Genomic DNA, 27002 nt, shown 5'->3' on the forward strand with positions numbered 1-27002 from the left:
CTTAATCTGATTTATTTTCTTTTCCCCCCAGGATTGAATTCCTGAACTTGCTGAGTGACAGAAACTGCTCTGGAGAAGCCAACGAGAGGTAGGCTGGCTTTGGGAACTCATGTTATCTCTTAATGACTCTTTATGTTTTCCTTCAATATTTTCCCAGTAATTACTTTTTTTTCCCTGACTCTCCCTGGAGTATTAAGTCAGTCTTATTATCACAAATATTAACTGAACTGAAATGAGATTAGGAACAGAGGTCATCTTAAAGGAAGGCTAATGTGAATACAGGATGAAATACAGAGCAAGGCCATGTGTCTAGCTACAGTGATCTGGAAAAGAAACCATGCTTTACTCAAGAAAAATGGTTTTGGTCTTGTTTATAAGTGTATATGCAATAGCCATGTTGGGATTATTATTAGTCCTTATTGCAGCATCTGGATCAGCTCCTTTCATGTAGGTTAGGTGATAGCCAGGTATTCCATGCTTTGGAAGCTTAAAATATGGTTTCTGCTCTGCTCATGTTCCCACTGAGCGGGTTTTAGTGCTAGAAAGTCACCAGCTTTATGGGAAACTGCAGTATGTGACAAATAGGCAATTTGCAGGGGAAAAAGCACCATGCAATTTAATGATAAATAGTGATACACTAAATAAATTATTTAAAAGAACCAACTCTTCTTTAATATAATTACATTCTATTTCATTTCTGAGGAGAGGAAGCAGCCTAGTTGGGTAGACAGGAAGCCAAGCCAAGGAAAGTGAGGAAGGTTTTCATCTGTCAGGATGCAGAACTATGGGCAGAGGCAGAGCTCAGCAGCTGTAGCCCTTACTCCTCCTCTCCCTCTGGCCCTCCTTTCTGTACAAGCAGGCCTGGGTATACAGGTGAGGATTTTAATGGCAGCAGAACTGCTGAGAAGGAAACCGCTCCTGTCCTGCCATGAAGCATCAGGAAGGAGAAATGTTCTGAGGAGCACAGACAAGGATTTTAGTTGCAGTGAATCCCCATGTGCAAGTATATAATATATGGACATGCAATAATATCTGAAATAGTCTTGTATCCCTCTATGTAATAAATATTTTATTAGAATAGAAAAATGCATACAGATAACCATAGGATACACACACAACTGGAAGTTTAAGGAGAAATTTTAAACTTTTCAATATGAAACAAGGTACTCGGTACATATCTCATGGAGATATATAACTAGAAATTAAATAATACACGGTAATAGCATGAAAATGGCAATACAGGAATGTGAACTGCAATTCTGTGAAACAAGAATAGAAAGATTCACTCTTTGTTGCAGGAAACAGAACTATATACTTACTAGTAACCCCTGTTTTCCATCTCCCACCCTCCCCCCTATTTGCAAGTGTCTGAAAACATCACTGGTTAGCCACATTGAAAAGCAACTAGCCATTTATAACTATATATTTACAGTATATACAGATCTTGCTTACTTCAACAGCTAGCACTATTTTCATCTGGATGTGATGCTGATCTATTTGAATGCATATCAAGGTATTTCTATAGTGTTATCATGATACCTTTAATCCTGGTTCTTCATGTTTGTGTGCTCTCATAATCTCGTGAGATAAAAATGAAGGTCTTTAAGATATGCTTTATGTCACATGAACACTTGCTGTACCATGGATGAGTCCAACAGGCTGACTGGTCTAAATTCACAACGGTGAAAGTCGGATATACCAGGTTTAAGGTATTGCTATGAAAGAAAGCATGGATTTCACTGTAGCGAGCTTGAGATCCTCAATGTATTTTTAAAATTATAAGCTATAGTATTGCCATAAACTTACTAGAATTAGATGATAGCAATGGGGTGTATTAGAGTGCTGGACCAGGTAGAAATAGTCTGAACGGATTAAAGAGCAGCTGGAAGGAGAATTATGAATGTATTATTGAATTTACAGCGCGTGCGGTGCGGCAGACAAGGTAATTTTGGGCTGCATATTTGGAAGCACCACACCACAAGGTAGGAAGATGGTAACAGTTCCTTTTCATAAGGCCGTGGTGCAACTGCATTTCAGTAATGCTTACAAATGGGCACTTGTGTCAGTGAAACACACTGATAGGAGTTCAGAGAAGGGGGCAATAAGAATGATCACAGCTCGGTTATGAATAAAGGATCTGGTTACTGAATATAAGGTAAGGATGTGAGGAAATTACCTTAGAAGTGATTAAGAGGAAGGTCAAGTGCTGGAAAGAGTACGCAGATGTATGCTGGGATAGAAGAGAGCTTTCTTTGAAACGTGGCTGTGAGCTCATCTCTTAGAAGCAGTGGAAGCCCTGCCTCCAGACACCCCAATGTGGACTGTGCAAAACTAACATTAATACTGCGACTTCTCTAACTTTTAGCTTTGATTTCTTGCTAGATTTAGAATAACTTCTGTAAAGGGCAGCAAGCTGCTGACACTGTCTTAAAGAACTGCCAAGTAGTTCATGTTTTCCACTGCTTGAAACTGCATGCTCTGCTCTCAGCTTTCATATGTAGAATGATGTTATCATAATACTGTAAAATATACTCAAAACAATTCATTGTCACTGTAAAAACTGAGTTTTTCATAGAGCCAAGCTCTTCCTTGTAACTGATCACAGTGCCATTTCAACTCTCTCTTCTTACATTGTAGCTGAAGTACATAATATGTAAACTCCTTTGGTTCAAGTATTAAGGCATTTCAGACTCCTTTTTAAAGGATTTGCTAAACTTTACATGGTATTTTTTAATTCATCCTACAGTGAAATAGAAAGAATTTAAAAACATGTCAGAAGAAAAACATGCATTAACCACTGCAGCTTCTTTGTTTTTTTAAGAAAAAGCACTTTTCTGTAATAACTGATTGATAATTTGTTTCTTCTAGCAAATGAAAAAATGCAGCATCACAACACTGAATTAAGAGTGAAGGAAAACACTGTCGATAAAATGCCAGATAGACTGTAGATGTTCAAGGTTGATGGACCAGAGCCTCTTGCATCCATACCTGTGACAGATGAAAAAGGTCAGGATTAAATGAAAGCATGACTATCTGTTGTGTCAAATCATTACTCTTTTACTAGATACTAAGCAGAAAAAACCTACTTTCATTGTTTATTTTTGGTAACCGATGAAGATGTAGAAATAGAAACACTACATATTTTTAAGCTACAGAAATGCACTGCAAAATATTTAAGCTATATCAATGGTCTTTACTGTCAAGATGACCACAAAAAAAAAAAGAGAAAAAGTAAAAAATGTTGTTTAATACCAATTTACATGGTAATCTACCAGTTCAGTAGAACGAAGTTTGTCATGCATAAGGGCAGGAAGACTGTTAATTGCTTTTCTTTTTAATACCTTATTACCATACCTCATACATGCTTTCAATTTTTGTTCTCCTATCAATAAGGACTCAATTCCTGCAAAGAGAACCTGTGACAACTGCCTGGTGTCAGCTGCACATTTAATAATGCATCGCTATGCAAAGGCAGAGACGTGTCTCTGTATTGTGGGTGGCACAATGGAGGTTATGATAGTGGTTGAGGACTGAACATAAACACATGACAAAACAACAGCAGTTCAGCTTCAACGTACTAGCTAGTCTGGGAATCAGGATCTGATCACTGCTAGTGCCATCTCCACCTTCAGTTGTTGCTTTTACTTCTATAATGTAATCTTCATTAAACTGGAGCAGAAGTTCAGCTGTTGTTTTGTCTGTGTTCAGCACATTCATATTGTTCTGACTGCTTGTCCTGTACAGAACCTGCAACAAAAGCAAACAGCATCTTTAGAAAATCCATAGTGCAATACTTCTTCCAGTAGGAGCTGGCATGCAATTTTTATTTGTTTCTTGGATAAAAGATTTTGGTCTTAAAAAGGCATGATGAGAGAAAAAGTCTAATTTCTGGTTAACGTGACAGGGCACAATTACGTTCAGTACTGAGAGGAGTAGTGAAAGAAGTGAACATGGATGAAAGTATTTTACTAACTTTAATCTGCAATGGCAGAATCTGTGATAGAATATTCTGCTGACTGTTGAGTATTGTCATCATGTACTGTTTTTTAAATTACCCCTCAATTTGGAGTCTGTCATTATCTAGATTAACTGATTATGCCAATGCACAGTATGGGAAAGAGAGAACTAGAATGTGAAAATTATGGAGCTGTGTTGGAAGATGTTCCACAAGTGCTAATTGAATTAGTCTGTCATTACTGTTAATTACAGAAAGTGTCCTGTTTTAAACACCAGGAGCTGCATTCAGTCAGAAGCCTCCAGCAAGAGCAATATCAGCTTCTCTTCTGGTCTTAGATCCAGTGCACACTCCTGGCAGAGTTCTACAAACTTGACAAGCAGGTGAGTCAGGGGTTTCCCCATGCAGTGTGAAACTATAATGGCAACAGTAACGGATGGCACAAAATGCAAGGCCACTGGAATGACTTAATGATGATCCATCAGCAATCCAGGATCCTGAATCCATCTAAATGACAGCGGCCTCTCAGTACCTTCCAGCTCTGTGCTACACGCTGCCACCCTCGGGCCATGCTCCCTAATGCCATGCTGTGCTGAAAAAAGCTCTGAGGGACACAACCATCTGGCTGCCTTCCACAACGCCCGCGCTGCGGCTGCTCTGCTGCTTTCAATGTCATTTGTTGGATATTCTGCTTGACAAACCAGCTTTCTGTTAACTGCAGTGCCCTTGCTTCTAGGGATAAAAAATGACACCCCTAAACGCTTTTACTTGGGTAAAATTAACCAGCATTATCAAAATTGAGCTTATTGGTGTGTTTTTTAGAGAAACCTGAGAATGTTGTGGGAGACAAGGTACGCAATTTGGAACTGTATGCTGGATTCCTCTTGTTTGGCCACTTCCTGTGAAACCAGGTAAGCTTTCAACATTTATTTCTTGACAGCACACACCCCAGAACAATGCATAATCAAATCTACATGTAAACTTTTACACAGGTAAGTGTCACATGAGGGGTCCAGCTGTACACTGATTAAGGACTTTCTCAGCAATTCTCATAAGCATAAATGATGTATTTTAAATACTTGTATGTTTGCGCACTGATCAGCTCTGAAATAGATGTAGCAGCGTAACTTTTAAGAGAGGGAGCAAGTCGCACAGAAGTAAGAAGAAAAAGATTTAAGAATATCAATTTCATGCCTGCTGCTAAAAAAATCTACTTAGCCAGCAATAGAAAGCATCAGTGTACCATTACTGGTGAAAGGACTATGGTTTGAGAGACAGTCTGAATATGATTTCAATGTACAAAAATGAGACAGTTCTGAAATGTGCAAGGCAGGAAGGTTAGAGGATGCAAACAGATGAGGTAAGGAATGGAGTATTGCTTCCAGATTCTCCTATAGTTGTTTTTTGGGTGGTTTTTTTTTTTTGCTTACCTTATACCCAGTCACCTCAGACTCATTCTCCATGGCTCTTACTTCTTCCCAGTTGAGGATGACTCTGGAGTCAGTAACGTTCCACACAACATTTCCTGGTGGCTGACTGGGTGCTTTGAATACATAATAAAAGCATGACTTTAATTTAATCAGCATTAGTGATTTATCCTACAGTAGGAAATAACAGTTCAGGTAATTGATTGTCATTACATGTCGGATGTAAAAGCAAGTCGAATACAGCCTCGTCATTTGTGCACTTTATGGTTCAGAGAATAAATTGGAAAAACAGAAGGAAAAGAAAACAACAGCAAATAAATGTTATTTCTGAAGTTGCATTATCTGTTGATGGTGTTTCATTAAACGCAGTCAAACAAAAGCATTTCTTAGGACACGGGTGATCAATTAGCACATGCTCTAATGAAACCAATGATGATAACAGACATTTCCTATTTGTAGTATGTTTTCAAGAATAAGTAAACACTCCACAATAAATTTAGTCTTAGTGAATATTCAAACCAACGTGCTGTGCTGATTTACTTTAACATGCCTGAAATATAATAGGTGACAAGATTTTTTTGTTCTTCTCTTGAGGCATGATTTTGAAATGCAGTCTGTATGGTTTCACTAGTTGCAGTTGGAACAATTAATAGGCTTTAGCTAAGCAAATCTTTTGGTTTTGGGGTTTTTTTTTGTGGCAGTGTTCATTAACAACCTGAGACTTGTTTTCAGAGGGAGTGCTATGCTTGTGGCTGTATGCTTCAATGGAAAGGTGAAGTACAAACCTGTTCAAGATGCTTCAATGTGACTTCCCACAAAGTGGATCATGCTGCAAACCACTCAGCCATTAAGATATTTCTAAATGTGTTAAGGAAAACAATTTACTGTTGCTGTCACCTAGTGGAGGCTATTGCTGCTTAGGTGGACTGCTCCAAAGCTTTGATGCTGAAGGAATCCACTGTTAACAACTAACAGTGCTTTAAGAGTTTGTGCTGGCGCTCGTGCTTGTGGCTTTTTTTTTCCTTCCTTTTAGTTTTAAGCTCATTTGCATAGGAAGTTCCATTAGCAGTCAGATCATAAAGCACCTGATTATAGAGCATAGCACTGTGTGGACACAAAATGTGAGGCTAAGATATAAAATAACTGAAGTCTAACAACTATTCAAAGATTTATTCTTCTGCAGTATTTGCCTTGTTCCATATACTAAATGGGATTCAACCTGATGCACTAATAGCTAATTTCTGTAAATGTAACAGAAGATTGTTTTTCTCCTGAGATTTGAATATTGTAACAGATAAAATAGTTTACACACTCAGATATTAAAGCTGAATTTGAGAGAAATGAGTCACTCTCTTAAATCCAAAACAATATTAATGTCATCTAAAAAAATGAAGAATAATTACATAGAAACTGTAAGCCTCTATCCACCACCTGACTTACAGAATGGATTCAAAAGGCTCTGCTTTGCTTCAGCTACCCAAATCTCCAGTAATCTTCAAATTTGCAATAGACAATACCAAACTATTATGTCCAGTATGAAGTGTGCAAATAGCTACACTGATTTCTCTAGGACTCATTAGATGCTTAAAGTTAGTCACTCACACTAATATTTCTCTTAATTACAGCTGACAGACAGAACAGTTTGTTGTAAGACCTCCTGGACATGAAATAATAGCAATATCTCACCTTGTAAACTCAGGCGAAACCTCCACAATTAAGTGCAATTTTATACAACAAAATATCTAAGACTAATTTGGGAAAACAACTAGTGTCAGAGACAAGTTGCAGACTATGAGGTCATTACAGTAATAGGAAGTTACTGTGTAATGTAATTAATGTATTTAAACCCCAGTAAATATAAATTAATTTGAGTGAGGTCATCTGTGCTTGCTGCTGCATATGAAGTTATTGTGAAATTGCAGTTTCATAATACTGATGATACAACTCCTTTCAGCAGAAGGACATGAATGACTGTTCCAGGGAGGATGACCTTTTATACAGATATAATTGTCTGTTCTTGTGAATCTGGAAGAAATACTTCAAAACTGATTACCCTGATTTTGAGTTGTATTTACAAAGCAAGAGCACATTAAATATATTAGAAAAATTAGTGCAGTCTTTGACAATCTGCTCTCCAGCTTAATTTCTCCTTTTTGTAATAGAAAAGGGGCCTCTTGTGTAACTTGATTAGGGGAGAACAATGGACATGAATGATTATTTTGCATGAATAGTGTGAGGATGATTCAAATGCCATGCCCTGGAGAACTTAAAGATGTTCTAAAACCCTGAGAAATTCAATAATCACTATTTTTCTTTCAAGTAACAGATTTTCACAGAGTCACAGAATCACAGAATTGTAGGGGTTGGAAGGGACCTCCAGAGATCATAGAGTCCAACCCCCTGCCAAAGCAGGTTCCCTACACCAGGTTACATTCCTTAAGTCACTAAAAGAATAATAAAGTTTTTATGCAGAAATGATCTTACCTCAGCTCCGTTGGCACGGATGAGTTTTAAGTATTCATTCTGCTAAAACAGCAGAGGGCAAGAACTTGAGGATCTATGCTTGATTTAGTTGCCCAGCTCTTCTATTCTTTATGAAGATTTAGGTCGCTTACGTGCATCGTGATTCCTGCTAATGTGTCTATTCCTCACTGGCCTGCAAATGCTCACACACCATCACGTGCCTCCCCACTTTGTATCTGTGATACTTACGTGTCTTCTTTGTGGTAGCATTCACTGTGGCACTGAAGGGACCTGCTCCAGCACTGTTGTAGGCACGGACAGCTGTGTAGTATGCTAAGTTGCTCTTCAAACCTGTTATTCTTATTGAAGTTTCATTCCCTGCAGCTTTAACTCTGTTTGAAGATTCTTCTTTTCCTCCATTATTCCAGTACCTCACCTAGTAGATATAAAACAAAGCTACTTAAAATGTTGGATAAACATTCAATTCCCTGCAACAGCATTGCATTCGACTCCTTCAGGTGCACATCTCTCGGCTGAAAAAGGTAGAAATATATTAAAGTTTCCAAAACGTGTACACTATTTCAACAAAATTTGCTCATCCATCTGCCTTTCATGCTTGCTGCCCTTTTGACTGCAGAAAAAGCAGAACTGAAGCATTAGATTTTGCTCAAATTAAAAAATGACGACCAGAAGAAAATCACTGCTTCATCTACAAAATAAACAAGTTAGACTTGTCTGGCATGGGCTATGTGTGTGAAGGCATTCTGGATCGTGGCATTTTAGAACAAGAGGAGCATTTTAAATGATGTTACCTCATAGCCCAGTAGTCTTCCACTACTCATCTTCCAGGGAATGGCATTCCAGGAGACTTCGATGACAGAGGAGGACAGGCTTGTCACAGACACACCAGTGGGGGCTACAGTAGGCTCTGTAATTGGAAATCAGCACTGGAGAGATGAGCAGCATATATGATGGTGCAAATAAATATGTTCATGTTCAAGTTGACCTCAGTTCTATCAACTGTTGCTATATTCATTCATAAAACATTCCATTAAACATAAGCAGAAAATCACATACCTTCTTCAGCTGAAAAAACAGTGGTTATTGAACTGAATGGCCCTTCTCCTTTATTGTTATAGACACCAACTTTGACTTCATATGGTGAAAATGGCAAGATGCTTTCATTCCTGAAGACATATCTGGGCGTGTCAGGAGAGGTGACTACAGTCTGTATCCACGTTGTGGTGCCAAAGGGGCGAAAAGCGACGACGTATCCAAATCCTTCTCCATTTTGCAACTCCTCAGGGATGGGCTGTGAGAAAAGCAATCAGTGACAGAAGCCCATGATGTTACATACCACACTGGAAAAGCTTTGAAGGAAGAAAGCATCACTGTGATGTAATGCACGCGACTGTAAACTGGTTCTGGTCTGCATTTGGGATCACTGCATCAACAAATAAAGTCTGGTGCAGTAGAGTGTAATGCTTTCATTTGAAACTATCTGCACATCAAGAAAAGAGCAACTCCCCCAAACATTTCTTGTTCTCCAGTAAGTACATTGCTTTAAGACACTTCAGTAAACACATCTGTTCAATTTCTGGTCACAATTCATAGTACATAAATAATACCAAAGAATTGAGCACTATCTTTGCAAGGTATCTGTACCTTCCCCTGATGTGATTTAAGTAACAACATAGAGTTGCTAATATCAGTAAGAAATAGCATGGTGACATTTTTTAACTCATTAACAATAGGATACATTAAAGTAGTATCTGATCTGTTAGCACATACATGGAGAGTTAATGGTAGGAAAGCACAAACTGGGAAGCTGCACTGAGCTGCGTAACACTTTGCCTTAACCTTAGAGCAACAACCAACCCTTCCATTTCCCATCCCTCCCCGCCCCCTTTTGCCTTGACAACTGTTTGAGAGCATAAGTAATCACCTTAGACGAGCTAACTGAATTTCTTACTGATTGCAGTCTAACAGCAAGTTAAAGAGGGAAGGCAAACGTGCATAGCTCACATTACAGAATGTTACCGAGCACATATACATCCTAGATGAGAAGCTGCTGCAGCCAGGAAAATTCATCTTTAAAGAAGCGTTTCAATGAAAACAACCATTCTCTGAAGAAAACTGCTTGCCAGAAAACTTACATCCCATGTTATGACCAGTTCAGACCTGCTGCCGCCTCCCCCACTGACTTCAGCTGGGGGAATTTCAGGAACTGTGAAAAAGAAACGTACAGCTGTCTACGCCGTGTCAATAGAGGAGATGATATCACAAGTTAACCTCATTCTCTGGAGCTAACCCTCTAGTTTTCCTGTTTCTTTTGCCAATTGAGACAAGTGCTTTAGAACCTGCATGGGGTGGACAGGTTCTTTTTGAGCATTTGCAGAACCCTGTATGCTCTGCTTTGAATGTTTATGAGCATCTAAAAATCAGTGGCATGCTTCCAGTTTTCAACAGGTCTAACTTACTTATCCCAAGTAACATCTGGGATTTCAATCAAGTCTTTCTGAGCAGAAAACTGTCAAAACTCATCTCTTCCCCATTCATTAACATCTTCGGACTGTGCAGCACTGACTGAACAGAGTTTGCCATGCTAAAAACAGCTGAAATGTATTTGGATATGTGGACATAAACTGTCCCAAAGCTAAACACAAATACTAACAAACTAGTTACAGACTTTTTAACTTTTGATGACAATTCCAAGTTTAATTGAAATGAGCCAAAAGCATGATTTTTTTTTAAAATATATTCAAGATGCTGAATTAAAGACAAATAGAAGAACCCACTAACCTGCCTCTTCAGTTCTTACTTTTTCTGAGGGTAAACTAGGTTCTCCACCTCCTATTTTGTTACTGGCAACTACACGAAATTCATATTCCACCCAAGGATTTAAATCCACCACTGTGGTTGTGAATGTATTTCCATCAATCACATCTGGAACTATTAATTAAAAAAAAAAAAAATAAAATTAAGAAGCTAGTGTATCCTGGCCAGGCATATTTCACCAGCACCTGTGACAAGAAGTGTGTATTACCTGTGGTAACTCGCTGCCAGCCAACTGAAAAAGGTGTTCTTGCTTGTACAGTGTAAGCAGTCACTGGGCTGTGATTGTCTGTGCCTTCCTGCCAGGAGATCTGAGCTGTAGTATCAGTTACTTCATCCACCCTCACGTGTTCAGGGGGCCCAGGTGAGCCTAGGAAAAGATTGAAAAATCGGTGGTGTTCAGTAAAAGCAGTACCCTGGAAATCACTAATACTGCAGTAAGGATTCCCATTCTATTAAGAGAAGAAGATAACGTTTAGATTAGGATAAATATTTATTAACATTAATTATACTTGCATCTGATAATGTAATTCTGAAATAGGAACCCTGAACTATTACACAGATTACAGGTTTAGTTCACCAACCTCTGTTCAGCATGATTCCTCTTTCCATTCCACATTATCTTTTACGTTGGTCCTTGATGTTCTACTCTAATCTACTAATGTGTCTTTGTAGTCTGCCTACTTGTTATCTACAGCTGTTTTAGTCTATGAAGCACTGCAGCAATTCTTCATCAGAACATCTGATCAGCACCACGAGCAACAATTCCATCAGGCAAATGTTCTGCTGCATTCTAGAAAAATCTTGATTCTGGGCAGCCTAGCAAAAATGCTGTTTCTGTCTTATCTGCACCAGCAAACAGGTGATATAACTAACAGTACAAAGGCAGTTATAAAATACCTGGTATATTTTGAAATACATTGAATAAATCTTGATTGCATCATGTTGATTTCTGGATTACTGCTTTTATTTTGCTATAGATGTAATCATCAACAATGAAAGCTATAGTTCATGCTTAGCTCCGCAAGCAATCCTGCTCAGGAAAAAAAAGGAAATAAAGAAATAACCCTGCATTATATAATTTGAATTCCTGTGTGTCTCCAGGACAAGGCCCTTCAAACACTTTGGCAACAGACACCCATTTGCCAGGAAGGATGCTGGACCATGAAGTCACCATTTAGCAGACACAGCAACAACATCACAGCTGTCAGTACTGAACTCCACTCATCAGTGGCTTGAAGGACTGTCATAAGAAAAGATATTATGCCATGATTTATTATATTCTTCAGATTTTATTTTTTTTTCTGTGAAGAAGCAAGTTTCATCCAAAACCGAGTCTAACTTCAATGCAGAATCACGTAATTCAAGTCATAGGTGAACAGGTTTTGTAATCTGCACCATAAACTGTTTCTGCAATCTACAGCACACAACGGTAAGAAAACACAATTCATGGTAACTGAAGCTGAAATTTACCTCGTACTATAAGGTCAGCTGCAGATGCCACACTGTCTACTTCTGTCTTCACCATGCAAACGTATTTTCCACTGTGTTTCAGCTGGATGTTTCTAATCATCAAATCTCCTGATGCACTCTGTCAAAATACAAAGTTGTTAAATGAATTAGCATATTATTTAATATTCAGCTCACATTTTGGAAGTGGAGAAATTATCACCTTGAATATATAAAGTTTAAGATAAACTAGATAAATAAACTTCAACTTAAAGTTGTCCCAAAATTAAAGAGGCAGTGCAGCAGGTTATTACCCAGCAGCTGCTCCGTGCTACATGGCTATAAGCACTCTCCTAGCAGACAGGAGTTAGTGCCTGTACCTGCATGAGAAGCAAGCTGCAGCACAGGTGCCCAGCACTGGGAACACAGCTGCAGACAGCTGTTAAGAGCCAGGAAGAAAGTCAGCACCCTGTGACCAACTGCTTGCCTCCAAGCCACAAGAAAGATGTGATTTCTACAGCCGCCACCCAATCTGACTTCTAGACAGAGTTCATAAGTCTAGTTAGCAAAGACATTCAAGGAGTTAAAACAAGTAAGCAACAAAGCTGAACCTGGTCTGTTCTGAAGGGTTAAGGATAGAATTCAGACAGGTACTGAGCCCTGGGTCAGTGTGCTGCTGAGGGCCCCTCACTGAGCACCTCGTATCCCTGGCAGTTTGTCTGGGATTTCCTTCTGCCAAGTTCCTTTGCACTGTGAGCACACTTGGATTTAAGCATTATACCTCTGCAGCTCTTTGGCCGACTGCCCTGATTTTAAGGTCCTACTTCTTTCTTTTTCATTATGCATTCAAACGTTGGTCATTTCTTTTCCTTTGTCCTCTCTCACGTTACAGCATGTGGTTGATCAGAATCAAAGAAAGCATGCAAAAAGCTTGGGTGAGTGATAGCTGTAACTTTGCACTCTTACAGACTTGGCATTATTAGTCTTCTACATTACTGAAATAGAGCACTCAATCCTAAACTTCTGCTAGCCAGTTTGCTTCAAAACCTCCCCATGTGCCAGCTGAATGACTGCCTCAGCCCTGTTCACATCAAAGCTTCCAGGTGAAAAATCTGTCAGATTTCAATTTTTTCCCCCTCTTTCTAATTTTCTGGAGCAGCGGTTTCAGTTGAGGACAGAACCATACATACTTTACAGGTATTCACAGCGCTCCAACCATGACTGATTCTTGAGAACTCAGTGATTTGGGAGAAAGGGAAGACATGATTGCTGTGATCTCCAAAAAACAGAAGTTAACAATCTTCCCAACCCTCTGCCTTTAGCAGTTAATTATTTTTTATGCTCACACAAATTGTTTCCGCTTGGATCCTTATATTTCAAGAATGATTTGTTTTCATGAAGACTGCCGTCATCTCAGATAAATCTCTAACTATATGCAAATCAGCTGTGCCATTTTGTCACAAGTATTTCTTTTTGAGCTTGAGTTTCATTCACTCATGTCAACACCTGCAATTAATGTGTAGGATGAGCATTAGGAAGTCTCACGTAGAAGCTGAAAAAAACTTTGCCTGCTTCCCTTCCAAGTGTGATAATAAAAATAAAATGCCAGGTCTTCTTTAAAAACAAAGATGTAAACATTTAGAGGACAATCCAGCACTGGTTGCCTCCAGTACCCTAAAAGTTAAGATGAAGGCAATCTAAAATCCATCTAACTTGATTGGAAGTGGATATTCAGGAAACGACCAGCAACAACAACAGATGCACACAAAGCAAATCATGTTCTACATGAACTAATTGTAGCAAACTACATTTAAATAAACCATCTAAGCAGAGGGACCATCAAATAGAATAATTTTACTGAAACATAAAGCTCTGAAATATTAACACCGTATTTAAACTATTTGTGGGTGCTTTGCAGGAGCATCCTGAAGATTTAAAGGAAATCTGTTTTGAACTCTGAAATCTGCTTGGTTTGCCTATAAATCATTTATCTGACAAAAAAGTACAGTACAACAGTGATACATCCTATATTTTTCTAACCATCTGGAAGACCAGGACATGGTGCCATAACATTCCCACTAACCACTACATGTCATGGATCTCAAGCATGCATGGCAGGGACTGCCAAAATATCATTATACAGATCTCCATCCACTAAAAAATCATTTCCTTTTGCTATGTTTATCAACAAAGCTGAAGTTATGCACAGATAGTTCCATTGAACAAATGTGCACTGGAAGGCTTCTTACTGGGATTAAGTTATTCCGTCAACCTTAGTGGGATCCAGACAAGCCCACATATTAGTTCTCAGTTTCTCCTAGTTACCCATGGAGTTTTTCCATTGAGGAGGTTCAGTCCCCTTCTTCAATCTAGTAAGACTTTAAAAAAAGTCACCTAAACCTCAGTATTCCATAACTACCCCTGGTTCTATGCCATACAACATACTCCCAGGTAAGATGTTCTAGAGTCAGAAGTCTGAGTTACTCGATAGTCTGAAATTTCTTTTACAACTGGTTGAGAAGTTTCCATGAAATCCTAATTTTTTTAAGCTCTTTGTTTTGTTTTGCTTTGTTGTTTTTGTTTTGTTTTGTTTTGTTTTGTTTTCATGTGGGGAAAAGAGAAGTATGGCCTCCCTCTGTCACAGAATCACAGAATGGCCAGGGTTGGAAGGGACCTCCAGGACCACCCCTGTCACCAGGGGAGACATAAAGAGAGAAGTGAGGGAAACACCAGGGGTACAAGAGCAGGAAAAATAAGATAGATTTTTGTTTTGTTTTGTTTGCTTTTAAGCTGGAGCTCTCAAAGTCTGAAACAAGTTCCTCAATCTGTCATTGCTATGTTTCATTTCCAAGGAAAATCATAGAATAGAGACATAGAGACAAAGGTAGACACTTAGAAAACTTCAGGTCTAAAATTTGAGATGTCTGCATACCAGATCATGTGCTGCAGGGTAGCTCAATGAATGACTTCTCTGCAGCAAAGACCAGATTCCATACACCCAAAAGAGAAGAAAAAACCTTCACAGTGTTGGAAAGAGTAAGCGAGCCTGTCTGTAAGAGAAGCGTTCACAACTTACCCCTCCAACCTTCTCAAAATGAGAGGCATCTTTTTTGAAGTCGGTGAGTGTCCCATTGAAATACCACGTGAAGCTGATGTCCAGTATAGGATCGTGCTGAACCTGGCAAGGCAAGATGACGCTTTCTCCAACAGTGACATCCATGTTTGAAGGTGCCAAAGTGATCCTTGTTGGCTCTGAGAGCAGAAAAATCTGTTATTGGATTTCTGTAGTACTACGACTTGTCTGCCACTAATGTTCTACCATGTTCTACAAATCTGATTAATGACAGTCACTTCAAATTATACAGCTGGACTATAAATGCTACCGACTGACCTCCCTTGTTGGAGCACTGTACTGCTGCACATTTACCAGTGGGAGTTTGTTGAAACTGAAAAAGTAGCTTTTTACCTACTGTGTACAGACCAATATACCTCACCAAGCTAAATGCACTGCAACCCACAGCAATGGAATTACCACTCAGAAGCACATGTGGTTCTCAGGAATAACCCATATGATTTGGAGCAGTGTGCTGTGGTAGCAGCCATGGGGAAGATTAAAAGGTGGGAGTGGAAGAAGGAGACAACAAAACATGAAAACCAGAGGAAATCTATATAGGGTAGGACATGTTGGGTATCTGGGTCTGTATATCATATAAAACATAAATAGTGCCATTAAGAAAAGCAGCTTACAATTCCTGAATCACATGAACAGAACAAATATCATATACCATAAATACTGGAAAAATTAAATTTCCTTCTATAAATCCTCTGTACATAATTCTGTTATTTGTGCATAAAAGGGCATGAATCATTTAGAAACAGACTGAAAATCTGTAGCTGTTTCTTCACTGAACAGAATAATTCTGTTTGGATCCATGAGATGTATGGGATATGCAATGCAGTAGGATATTAGATAATTCTGCATTTGGAAAATCTTTTAGTTATTCCCATCTTTAAAAAAGAACATCATGAGAAAAGACAGCCTTCAGTTAGACTTCACAAAGCACTCCTCCCCAGTCAGCATCTTAGACAGCAGCTAGCAATGGGCATCTCAGTGGAAGGGGCAAGAACTCTTTTAACAGCAATTATGTACACAATTAGCTTTTGAAAGACTTTATACTTTACTGCCTGTAGGGTCCCTGAGCACTCCTGCAGCTGGAGCTTCTTCCACATCTTTTTCCATGAGCAAATAAGTGTATAGTTCCTTAGGGCTAAAGAGATTTTTGGACTGGAATGTATAATGACCTCTAATATTTTTGGTTGGCATGAATTTCATACAATGTTTTTTAACAAGTTAAATAAAAAGAAGTGCAACAAACTTGCATTGTTTACTGTTCAGGTAACTAAGAGAGAGCATGGAGGAAAGTGTTCAGAACGTCCCTCATCTGAGCTACCAGGACCACAAAATCTCTGTGCCAAAAGGGAGAAAATCCCTCGGTCTCTTTCCTCTCAACTAACCAGAGATCAATCCTTTTATTTTTATACATTCTTCAATATGTATTTTGTCACACCTTTGCTTTTCAACACATTTGGTGTTTGTTCAAAGCTCGAATTCAGAATTCATCTAACTGCAGGCTTCTGTTGCAGTTTGCAGTTCAATGTCAACCTGAGCCTCTTTCCAGCCCACCTACCTGTAACTACTAAGTTTGTCGTCCCACTGGCTGTTCCAAACTGGTTTGTTGCCACACAAGTGTAGCTTCCAGCATCAACTTTGGTCACATTGGTTATTCTTAGTCCTCCATCCTTTAATAATGTGATTCTAAAAAAATTACAAAGATATTTTGAAAATCACAGCATTGTTTTGTTGACAAAATGTCTAAATACTCATTTTGTTACAGTGGTATATCAAACTGCATCAATTTGCAACATGGCATTTGAAAGTTTTGATGGTATACACTGACTATATGCATGGAAAAAAACAGGAACACTAAAAAAAAAATGTTAAGCAAAGGAGACTCAAAGGAGACTCACATTACTGATAGATATGCAAGAAATCCAACATCCCGATAGTAGAGCTGAGATCCTAGACAACAGCAGGACCTAAAGGCAAGGATAATTTTAATTCCCTGTTTCTGGTCCTCTCATTTGTCATATCCTTATGTGCAGAACCTTCAACCAGCTCTTCCCTGAGATAACCTGGAGCTGCACACAGACCTGTACAACTGTACATAACTGTTCAGAATAACTGGGGAAAAAAACGTAAGCAACAGTTTCCTGATACATCAGTCCATTTCAAAGGCATCAAATGAATCATAGTGATGCTACACTGCCAATCTCCTCGGCAGCTTAGCTAGCAGGCTGTTTGGAAATGCCCCAGACACCTCATAACCAGCTAAAGAGAATCTACAGAACAGCAAACAACTTTAATACTGGAGGCAAACCTCTAACCACATTAGTTGGCGAGTCATACGCAGTTGTCAAAGCACACATCATCTGAGACGGCAGCAATGTCCTGGAACTTAATACTGCTATCTTCCCTTTTCCAGAAGAGTCACGAGGGTTTTGTCTTCTCGCTTGCACGTACTCCAGCATTAACCTGCTTCTTTATTCAGTACAAAATTAAATACACATCCCTGCCGTTCCCTTTATGTTTAATATACATGAGGGAAATTAGTATCAATAACTTGTCCCAACTGAGATTCGGTTCTCTTTAAGAAGCAGATTAAGTCTTCCATATTAGTGGGAACTGGGAGCACTTCCTTCTCAAAACTTGCCCCAGGCTCGGGGTAAGCAGGATGCTCAACTGAACACACAAGTTCTTTGTTCTGCCATTCACACACTGTACCTAACAGCTCCAGGTGAGCAGTGCTGGGGGTGAAGCTGTGAAGCTGACCAAGGACAAGGAGAGCTTCCAGCTGCAGTGCTGGGAAGCTTGAACTGCAGGCAGGCACAGCTGGGGCACACCTTACATGGCCGAAAGGCAAGTTGGCCCTTAAAGGACATATGCTTCAGTGAATTGCACTGTCATTAACCATTTATACTGGCTTATGTTATAAATAATACAACATGATGATGGCATTATTTCTTTAAGCAATGCACTGAACCCATTTTTGAGAGAATAATGATGATGGTGAATAAGGACAGCTTAAACCAACTCTCAGACTGATGGCTTCGGTGATTTTGTCCTCAACCTTTGGCTTCCCTGATCCTCCAAAACCATCTTCACCAACCACAGAGCGCAGCAGTGGGATTTCACTGAGCCTCTGTAGTTCTGCTGCTTTCCCTTAATAGCAGCTTCACCTCATCACCAGGCCACATGGAGACTGCATTTCCAATGTCTGAAAGCAGAGCAGTCTGGATTCCTTCCACTGCTTCACTGACAGTACAAAGCTCTTTGCAATGAAAAGCACTATAAAATTAAGCTCAGCTTTTAATTGTTTCTCTTAATTATTTTGATTTTTTTGTGTGTGTTTTCTTTAAAAATGTGCTCTGACACTCAATATTGTGGTACCTGGGATATGCTTCTTTTGGGCAAAATCAATCATGAATTATGACTTCAAGCAAGCTATGGAGTTTTCAGACTTCCCACCTATTGGTTTATCCTACAATGGCATGTGTTGCATCACCTATTTTGAAGCAGTCCTCAGCAGAAAAGCTGCAAAAACAAACAAAAACCCAACAGCAATGACAAAGTCTTAGATCAAACAAACTATAAATAGGACTGGGTATGGAATAGAAAATGTCTATTGTTTAATTAAAATGAAAGGAAAACACATTTTTACAGTGCTCTGAGCCATCTCAAAGCCTAGCTCATCTAAACCAATGAAGCAAGAGGCTTATTAAAACCAAGACATAGTTTAGAATCAAGTTTTTTTTTCAGAATGAAGAACAACCACCACCCAACAAATCAATTCTTGAAGAAAACTGACTGTCAAAATCTTTATGGCAAATTAGAAAGAGCAACTCTTTACTTTTTCAATTACAGAGCAGTAAATACAGCTCAGCTTATGTAAATGCAACACCTAGCAATAGCTCTACCACTTTCTGCTGAAAAATTAGACAAACTGAGGTGTGTTTAGTACACCTAAAGTTATCAGATATTCACACTCTATGGAAAAACAGACTGTGGCAGCCCGCTGCCAGGAAGAGATCCAGATTTCTAACACAGACCAATGATACACCTTTGAGAGTTCTCTGTATCTGCAGGAGTTCTCCCAATACATTTTGCTGAAGACCAGAAATTTTTTAAGTTAATTTCATTTTCCATGACCTGCAAACTTCTGATGAACCAACAGCAGAAACTTTAAGCCCCATAAAATAATGGGCTGAATAATGCTTTGGCACATGTGCATTAGCACAACTGGAGACTGACTCAAGGACCTATCTGCTCCTCAGATCAAAATGTGATTGGCAAAAATGAAATCATTCTCTCTTGAGAAAAATTGTAGGAAATGAATCCTTGAGAAGAGTCTCTTCTCCAGCAGTCAAAAGGATGGCATAAAGAAATACCTAGAAAAGCCAAATGTCCTAACTCATGCCCAGGTAGTCATGCTCTTTGATTGCTGTCAAAAGAATGGGAGTAGATTTCAGGGTTTCTGATTTGAGAGACAAAACTAGCAGAGTATTCCTATCCCACCTAAATTAGGAACATGGATTTAGCAATAAAGACCTTTCCAGCCAACTGAAGTTACAGCCTCCATTAATTCTGCCCAGTACCCCAGGTGTGTTTTACTCATCAGGTCATAACCAGCCATGCAGAAAGCCAGCTATGAAACGAGAACATATACTTCTAATACTGACATGTTATTTTACTACAGTTGCGGACTATACCATATTTCCAGTACTTTTAGACACTGAGAATAATATCACTGGGGATTAGAAGGCAAGCGATGCTCCAGGAAGCCAATATGAAATCTGTTGACTTTCCTGTATGTTGCCTAAGAACATCCCAGCTGTTCTGCATTTGCTGTCCTCACTCCTGCTTGCTCAGACAACTGTGACTGCACTACACAGAGGCTTATGTATATTACCCTTACTTGTTAAAACTGTGTTAAATGGAAATGTTGGTGCAGTATAAGCACCCACCAATGAAGGCCAGCAGACGCCTCAGGATCCAGGATTCCAGCTCTTCCAATGCAAGGCTGCCACTTGAAGTTTTGTGCCATTAATGAAATCGTTAATGAATGTAAATTTGTTCATCTTCCATGGCAATGCTTTGCTACTAAAATAACAGACAGTTAAACTAAATCACTGCCTTTTTATATTTGTCAGATTATTCAGCAGAAAAGCCAAATATTTTAGACCCTTAGTGATCTGATAATAAATATAAACATATTACTTTCTAGTTCATAACTCCTCAGTACAAAGGATCAGTGGAAAGTGGGTCAAACCAGCTTTTTATACATCAAGCAAATTCCAACTAAATTAAATCAGATTACTTAACGAGAAAGCCAGCCAAAATCAGCTCCTATTGAAGCACTGGTAAGTAAATGCATTACTTTCCAGATCACAGCGTTTCAAACTGTAACACGAAATGAAGTACAAATGCTTAATTTGAAACCCATAACTGAACCTTGTACAGATTATGCAATATTTTATCAGGAATAGTACCTCATCTTCTCTTTCCCCCTGAACTTGACATCACTTCATCACAGTGAAAGATGCTAAAACTGGAAGGTGTTTTGTTTTTTTTTTGAGGGACTTGCATTGGGATGTTTGCCAGCGAAGGTGAAGTCTGCAATATCTTTTCATCTTGTTCTGCTCTTAGTATATTTACAAACATCTAGGAATACAGATGGATGAGCTTGTAGATGAAACACTGCTCGGCACCAACTCAAAATCTTAATCTTTCTCCAGCCATATATTAGAGCAATAATATAAAAACATTCAATGAAATCTTCTAAATGGGTACCTAGGACCATATTTGGGACGCCTACTGTTTCTGATGGAGATAAACTAGCACTGAGTGTATTTAACCTTGATTAAAATGTCTCATACTCTTTTTTGAAATACACATTAAGAAATAAAAGCTCATCCATCTGGAGGTGGGGACTTTCAACAGAGAAGATGGAAGGTTTCCCCTCCTGGAGATGCTGTGATCTCTGCTATCAGGAGAAGCTGCTCCACAATAATTTTGAATAAAAACAACCAGGATGCAGCTTAACAACTGCAGACATTTTTAAAAGGCCATACAACAAGAAATGACTGGAAAGAACAGCTTAAGTAAACACAAGCTGCTTCTAGCCCAGTGATAACACAATCATAATATGGGGTAAAAACAGACCTGTGCCAGTTAACCACGGATTTCCACAATCAACGCCTGATCTGGAAGCACTGAAGACATTCTTGCTAATTCCTGACTATCACACTCAGCACATCCACAATAATTTGTTCCACAGTTCCAAAACTGCATTTTGGAGGGGACTGCTCCCTGTTCTAGCACCCAGTTCATTTCATCCCCATTTTATGCCTTCACTTTTGCATACTCTACACTGAACCACGTGCCTTAATTCTGTGTTCCACTGTTCTTCACTGTCTTGTTCTCTCTTTTCAAGATATACTTAATAATAATAATAATAATAATACATAAATGGAATATTTTGCAAAACTAACAAGAAACAAGACTGTATTCTTTAACAGAGCAATTTCTCAGTCCAAAGGCTCTCGAATCCATTTGACTTATACATTCTCCCCTCTACAAGATGTATGAGATTCAGCTCATTTAATTAAAATTTACTGAGTCATTATCCAAATCTCCTACATACTGAAAATGCAGCACCATTTAAAAATAAATTAGAAATACAAGCAACGTTGCCATCAAAATGAAAATCTTTCAGGCTTTACAGAAGTAATGTGATCAGTAACCCCAGTGAAACATAAATTCACACAGAACAAAACACTAGCAGTACTCCGAAGTAGCACTTGGCTGTACTGCAGCAGAGCCCTGATGCAGTGTGCCTGGGGCTGTGGGGATGGGACTGTGCTGGCACACCCCCCAGAGGGGACAGGCTCCAACACCTGCATGGATGCACACAAAAACCAAAACATCCCACTGCCTGATGTTCAACAACCTGTTCTACACTTTGCTGAACAAACAAGTCCATTACACCACAGGCAAACCTACCAAACCAACAGCACCACGGTTCTCACTATTCACAGACAAATACACTGGGAAAACTGTACATGCACTTATCCCCATGGGCCACAAGAGCTGTACCCCCACAAGAACCACCTTCTGCAGAAAAAGCAAACAGCTCACCACACTTTCCTGAAGACTGCAATTACCCTGCTGGCTCTTCACAGGCAAACTCCAACCGACTCCATGTATTTCTCACAGAGTGCTCTATGAGAGAGACCAAACCACACTGCAGGTCTGAGAATCAAACACATTCAGGTCTGAGGATCAAACACATCAAGCTTGTTCTGCCTCTCCTGTAGGTAAAGCACATGCACCTCCATGTCCAGCATTATTCTTTCTGGGAAGTCAAAAGGCACCCTCTGCCCCAGCCCCCCACAGAACGCTCCATCAGAAACTTAGTTAATGGCTTAAAAATGTACAGCTAATTGGAAACTGAACGGGAAGAACTGTAGAACTGTGAGAAATTCGTGAATCGCAATTATTCATAGCAGACAGTAATGAACTATAGTGCTTTCTGCAAAGAATCACATTTCTCCTTTGCTCTGAAGGAAAGTGGACTCCATTTAGATTAATTCAGGAGCACTGTCTTGTTATTACATTTCCTCTGTAAGCCATTTATATGTGCTGTCAGTAATACAGAGGGGCCGTATACAGTTTGGGCTGTATTTTGGAAATATCTGCACTTTGCAGAACTAAATGGCGGAATTTGTGTTTCAATAGATGTAAGCAGGCAGATGTATATTTGAATTTGTGTTCCAATAGATGTAAGCAGGCAGCATTACGTCCGCTCAAAACAGTCAGGAACTGAACATCACTTTCATCCACTGGTACAGGCACCACATCTGAAATCAAAGCAATTCAAAGCAGCCACAAAGATGGTGTCTATCCAGAAAGCTCCCAGAGTCCAACTCCTGGCCAGAACTCTTTGGACATACGTGGAGCCCTGCATGGTCTGTGCATATCTGACAGCTCTGAATATCCTTCTAATCAACACAGGTTATCTGCTGCTGACAGGCAGCTCCAACACAGCAGGAGCAGGAAGGCTACCTTCCTCTGCATTCTTTGAGGAATGATGCAAGGGCAAAAGCGAGGAATGGAAAGAATGGAGAAGCTACATAGAAAGAATCCTGTGCTGTGTATTTATTTGCACACTTAAAAAAGTTAGAAAAACAACCACCAAGTATTGTCAAAAAGAGAGGGGCTTCACATAGTGTCAGCAAACACTGTGGCCACGCGTCACAGACTTCCTTATGAATGTGATATGATATCATTACAAGACAACAGGATGTCTCACGAAGAAAGAAAATCCAACAAGGGACTTATTTTGAATGGGACTCTGCTTACTTTCAGGCACACAGCCAGCTAGCAAGTCTGCGCTACTGTTCAAGCTCTGTAATGACAGAAGCCTAATTTCCTGCCAAAACACCAACAACTGAACACATGGAGACTATTTATTGGGTGCCCTTCGAAGAAAGAGCTGTGGCTGCACAGACCAAGAAGACACAAGCATTCAAACTTACTGGGTACAAGGAGACCCCTCAAGCCATGCAATGGAGCCTCCAAAATTACTGATCTGATAGCATCTTTCCAAATCAGAAACAGAAATTTTACACAGTGTTCTACAGAAACAGAATTGATTCTGGTAACCGCACCACAATTTTAGAAGTCACTTTCTGTTTTGTCCCATACATACCACTGATAACACAGACTCAGGAGATACAGCACCCACCCAGGCACAGTGATGCAGGTTCCCTACCCTCAGCATTAAGTTAATTCACAATACTTGTACCATGAGAGGTTTTGCTGTCTCTTCCTAAAGCGCATTACATGTCTGTCAATATTAATCTGTCACTTTTCAGCTCACTGGTCTGGGCTCATCACGTAATTCTTGCAATTACAAAGTAAATCTTGAATATTTTCATATGGCTTTCTAATGCATCCACAGCTTTGAGCCATCTTTGTAATATTTTTTCCATAAAAGCCAACACAGCAGTTGAACAGACAAAAAAAATCAATATATTAGAATGGTAAGAACGCGAATTCTGGTCCTCCCAATTATTAATCCTTGCCAAGTAGAAATCTATTTTTGTCTCTCAGACACATTATCACATGGCTGTAGTACACCTTGTTAGCAGTGCTTTCAGACCATTTTGTTGAAACTTTCCACCTTTTCTACCACTACTTTATTTTCTCAAATTTACATCAGACTGAAAGTAAAAGCTGGCTCTTGATCTGAAAGAAAACGATATATATGCATTCTCAGTTCACACAACGACATGCAAAAGCCAACCACATCCTCTCACAAGACATTTCAGAGAGGTTCACAACTATATGGATCTACAGATGACGCTACTGAATGAAAAATTATTTTAGGAGTTGGTTTGTTTTTTTTTTTTTCAATTAAAACAAATAAACCAATATAGATTTGATACCTTTCATTTTCGTGTAGCTGCTCACCTCCCTTCTTCCAGGAACACCTGGCCTTGGGGGAAGCTTTTGGTTTGCATTCAAAGTCAACTGTGCTGCCAATCTGAACCTGAATCATTTTCTTCATTGGGTTCCTGGAAAAATCTGGAGCAGAAGCTGAAATAGGAGAGAAATACTGACAGTGAAATAAAGCATCTTGAATTGTATTAACGACACTACTATTTAGCACGTACATGACACTTCTCAGCTTCCAAGCATAATTAAAAACACTGAATGAATTAGTTATTTCAACCAGATCTTCTGTTGGACAATTATGCATTTTTCTTCTTTATGCTGGTTAAAAAAAAAAAAGTAGATGTTTCAATTTTGCAAAGAAGCACGCACCTAAGATCACGTTGCCTTCACTGGAACTGAAGCTCACTGGATACAACATGCCTATCTTCACTACATCAAATTTGAGCTTACATGACTTGTCTAACTCCAGTGAGAGCAGTCAACATCAAGTCTCATTAACACTCAAGGAATGTGGTGGATTCTACTTTTGTGCCAAACTACAATGACAGATCACACATATTAAATGATAGAAAACTACAGCACAGCTCATTCTGTATGAGCACAGGTTGTATGAGCTAACAGTTAAAAACAGCACATGGCTTCTATCTGTAGCAACATGGAAGATCGAAAGGAAATTCAGGATTTTAGGAGAATGAGGCTGAGGGAGCAGTCTGCCAATTGAGTGTAACCTTATACAATATAAAGGGAGTAACTCATGCCCAAAAGCACTGCTCTTGTAGGCTTAGTTTTGATTTCAGTCTTTCTGTGTTGGAGGTAGAAATTACACAAGCATATCAATGCATATTGCAGTCTGCAAGTTCACTTTTTTCCTCAAGTAAATTGCTGCCATTTATTCTAGACTCCCACACACATCATTTGAATGACTGAGTGACAACTTCTTGTCCCCTCAATCAAGGAAGGCTGCCACAAGAGCAGCCCACTGCACTGCTCTCCTGGGAACACCAGAGGCACAGTGCAGAAGGTCAGTACAGCTGACTGATGTGCCGAGCCAGGGCTGTGTCCAGACCCTTGAGAAGTCTTCATCTCCAGGCCTGTATCCAAGCCTCTGTATCTGCTCTTTGCCTAATTAATTATTTATCTGTGTTCTGTTTTAAAGCAATGAATGATTGGACTGCAAATGCTCTGGAAACAGATGAGTAAACTCCTCTGCACTGCAGATAAAAAAGATAATAGGTTGACAAAAATGTTTAATTCAACAGCATCTGAGGGAATTATAAAGCTGAAACCATGAGGAGGTGGAGCACTGGGCAGGTGGACGGTGTGAGGAGAGGGAGAAAGAGGGCTGTGATTTAACAGAAAGGAAAAATCTTACCTACAACCCTGAGCTCCGCACTCGAATGGATGACACCATGTTTATTTTCAGCTATGCACTGGTATCTGCCAGAATCTGTCAGATTTAGATTCGATATTGTAAGTGCACCATTTTCAATCTGGATCCTTCCCTGAATAGTAAGAGAAATACCTTTACTGATGATGTATTTCCCGTGAAAATTTTAAAATAAGTAAGAAATTCAAATAGGAGAGCATCAACGTGACAAACGGGGCAGACGTAACAGCATACACGTAAGAACAGTTCTAAAATAATTCATATGACAGCACCGAGATTTGGCAATACAGTGTATAAAATCAATTCTTCAAACTTGCCCAGTTTCACAGAAGCTTTTTATTCTCAAATACCCTCGCATTTCTCCAGAAATGTGGACATCATACTAGGAAGACGAGAGCATCCAAAACACACAGATGGCACTGGCATTTCACACTATTTAGAGATTTCACACTTGCCATTTGTTAATGAGCTCTCTGTGATGCTACGCAGAAAAAAATCCAATAGTCATTAAATGGAAGACATATTTAAGTGCCTTACAGCTGACAAGGCTATGGAATGAAGAACAGGATGCTTCTCGACCTGATGCTTCCTGGAAAGCTCTATGAGTTACAGTGGGAAGCGACTGCTTTGGGATGGAGTGATAGGGATTGGTGACAAGGGGAACCAGTGACAAAGACAAATCCAACAGCTTCTCCTTTGGGGAAAGAAGTAATAATGATCACAAGGACAAATGATTTTCACAAAAAACATTTTCTGCTTTTCTGGAGCAGCAGTGCCAAGCAGAGGTCCTGCATAAGGCTCATCAGGCTTAATATAACAGTACTCACTCTGCCCTTTCTGCTACGGGCTCATACTCACAGCTGGTCCCAGTGAAGGGCAAATCCAGCTATCTCCATAAAGCCAACACAG

At 39.4% G+C, this 27002-nt stretch overlaps 1 protein-coding gene and 2 long non-coding RNA genes across 6 annotated transcripts in view; 2 read left to right on the forward strand and 1 right to left on the reverse strand.

Moving 5' to 3' along the window:
* LOC125698884 (uncharacterized) overlaps window positions 1-709 on the forward strand; it is a 108565-nt gene extending 107856 nt beyond the window's left edge. For all 3 annotated transcript variants that reach the window (XR_007379360.1, XR_007379358.1, XR_007379359.1), the window contains one exon: window positions 32-709. This is a non-coding gene — a long non-coding RNA (uncharacterized LOC125698884). The remainder of the gene's footprint in view (window positions 1-31) is intronic.
* An 86-nt stretch (window positions 710-795) lies between these two features.
* CNTN3 (contactin 3) overlaps window positions 796-27002 on the reverse strand; it is a 125013-nt gene continuing 98806 nt past the window's right edge. For both annotated transcript variants that reach the window (XM_048957803.1, XM_048957805.1), the window contains exons 8-21: window positions 26079-26208; window positions 24697-24847; window positions 16818-16945; window positions 15206-15381; window positions 12154-12271; window positions 10892-11050; window positions 10648-10797; window positions 10002-10072; window positions 8923-9157; window positions 8658-8773; window positions 8095-8281; window positions 5386-5498; window positions 3579-3747; window positions 796-2988 (exon numbers count right to left, since the gene is read on the reverse strand). In XM_048957803.1, the coding sequence (XP_048813760.1) occupies window positions 2888-2988; window positions 3579-3747; window positions 5386-5498; window positions 8095-8281; window positions 8658-8773; window positions 8923-9157; window positions 10002-10072; window positions 10648-10797; window positions 10892-11050; window positions 12154-12271; window positions 15206-15381; window positions 16818-16945; window positions 24697-24847; window positions 26079-26208 (2004 nt within the window). In that variant the 3' untranslated portion in view covers window positions 796-2887. The remainder of the gene's footprint in view (window positions 2989-3578; window positions 3748-5385; window positions 5499-8094; window positions 8282-8657; window positions 8774-8922; window positions 9158-10001; window positions 10073-10647; window positions 10798-10891; window positions 11051-12153; window positions 12272-15205; window positions 15382-16817; window positions 16946-24696; window positions 24848-26078; window positions 26209-27002) is intronic.
* Window positions 2891-9071, forward strand: LOC125698885 (uncharacterized). The gene is made up of 4 exons (XR_007379361.1): window positions 2891-3006; window positions 4234-4338; window positions 4778-4866; window positions 8985-9071. It is a non-coding gene; the product is annotated as an uncharacterized LOC125698885 (long non-coding RNA).

The sequence above is a fragment of the Lagopus muta genome, chromosome 11, assembly GCF_023343835.1.
Source record: "Lagopus muta isolate bLagMut1 chromosome 11, bLagMut1 primary, whole genome shotgun sequence".
In the NCBI taxonomy this organism is placed as follows: domain Eukaryota; kingdom Metazoa; phylum Chordata; class Aves; order Galliformes; family Phasianidae; genus Lagopus; species Lagopus muta.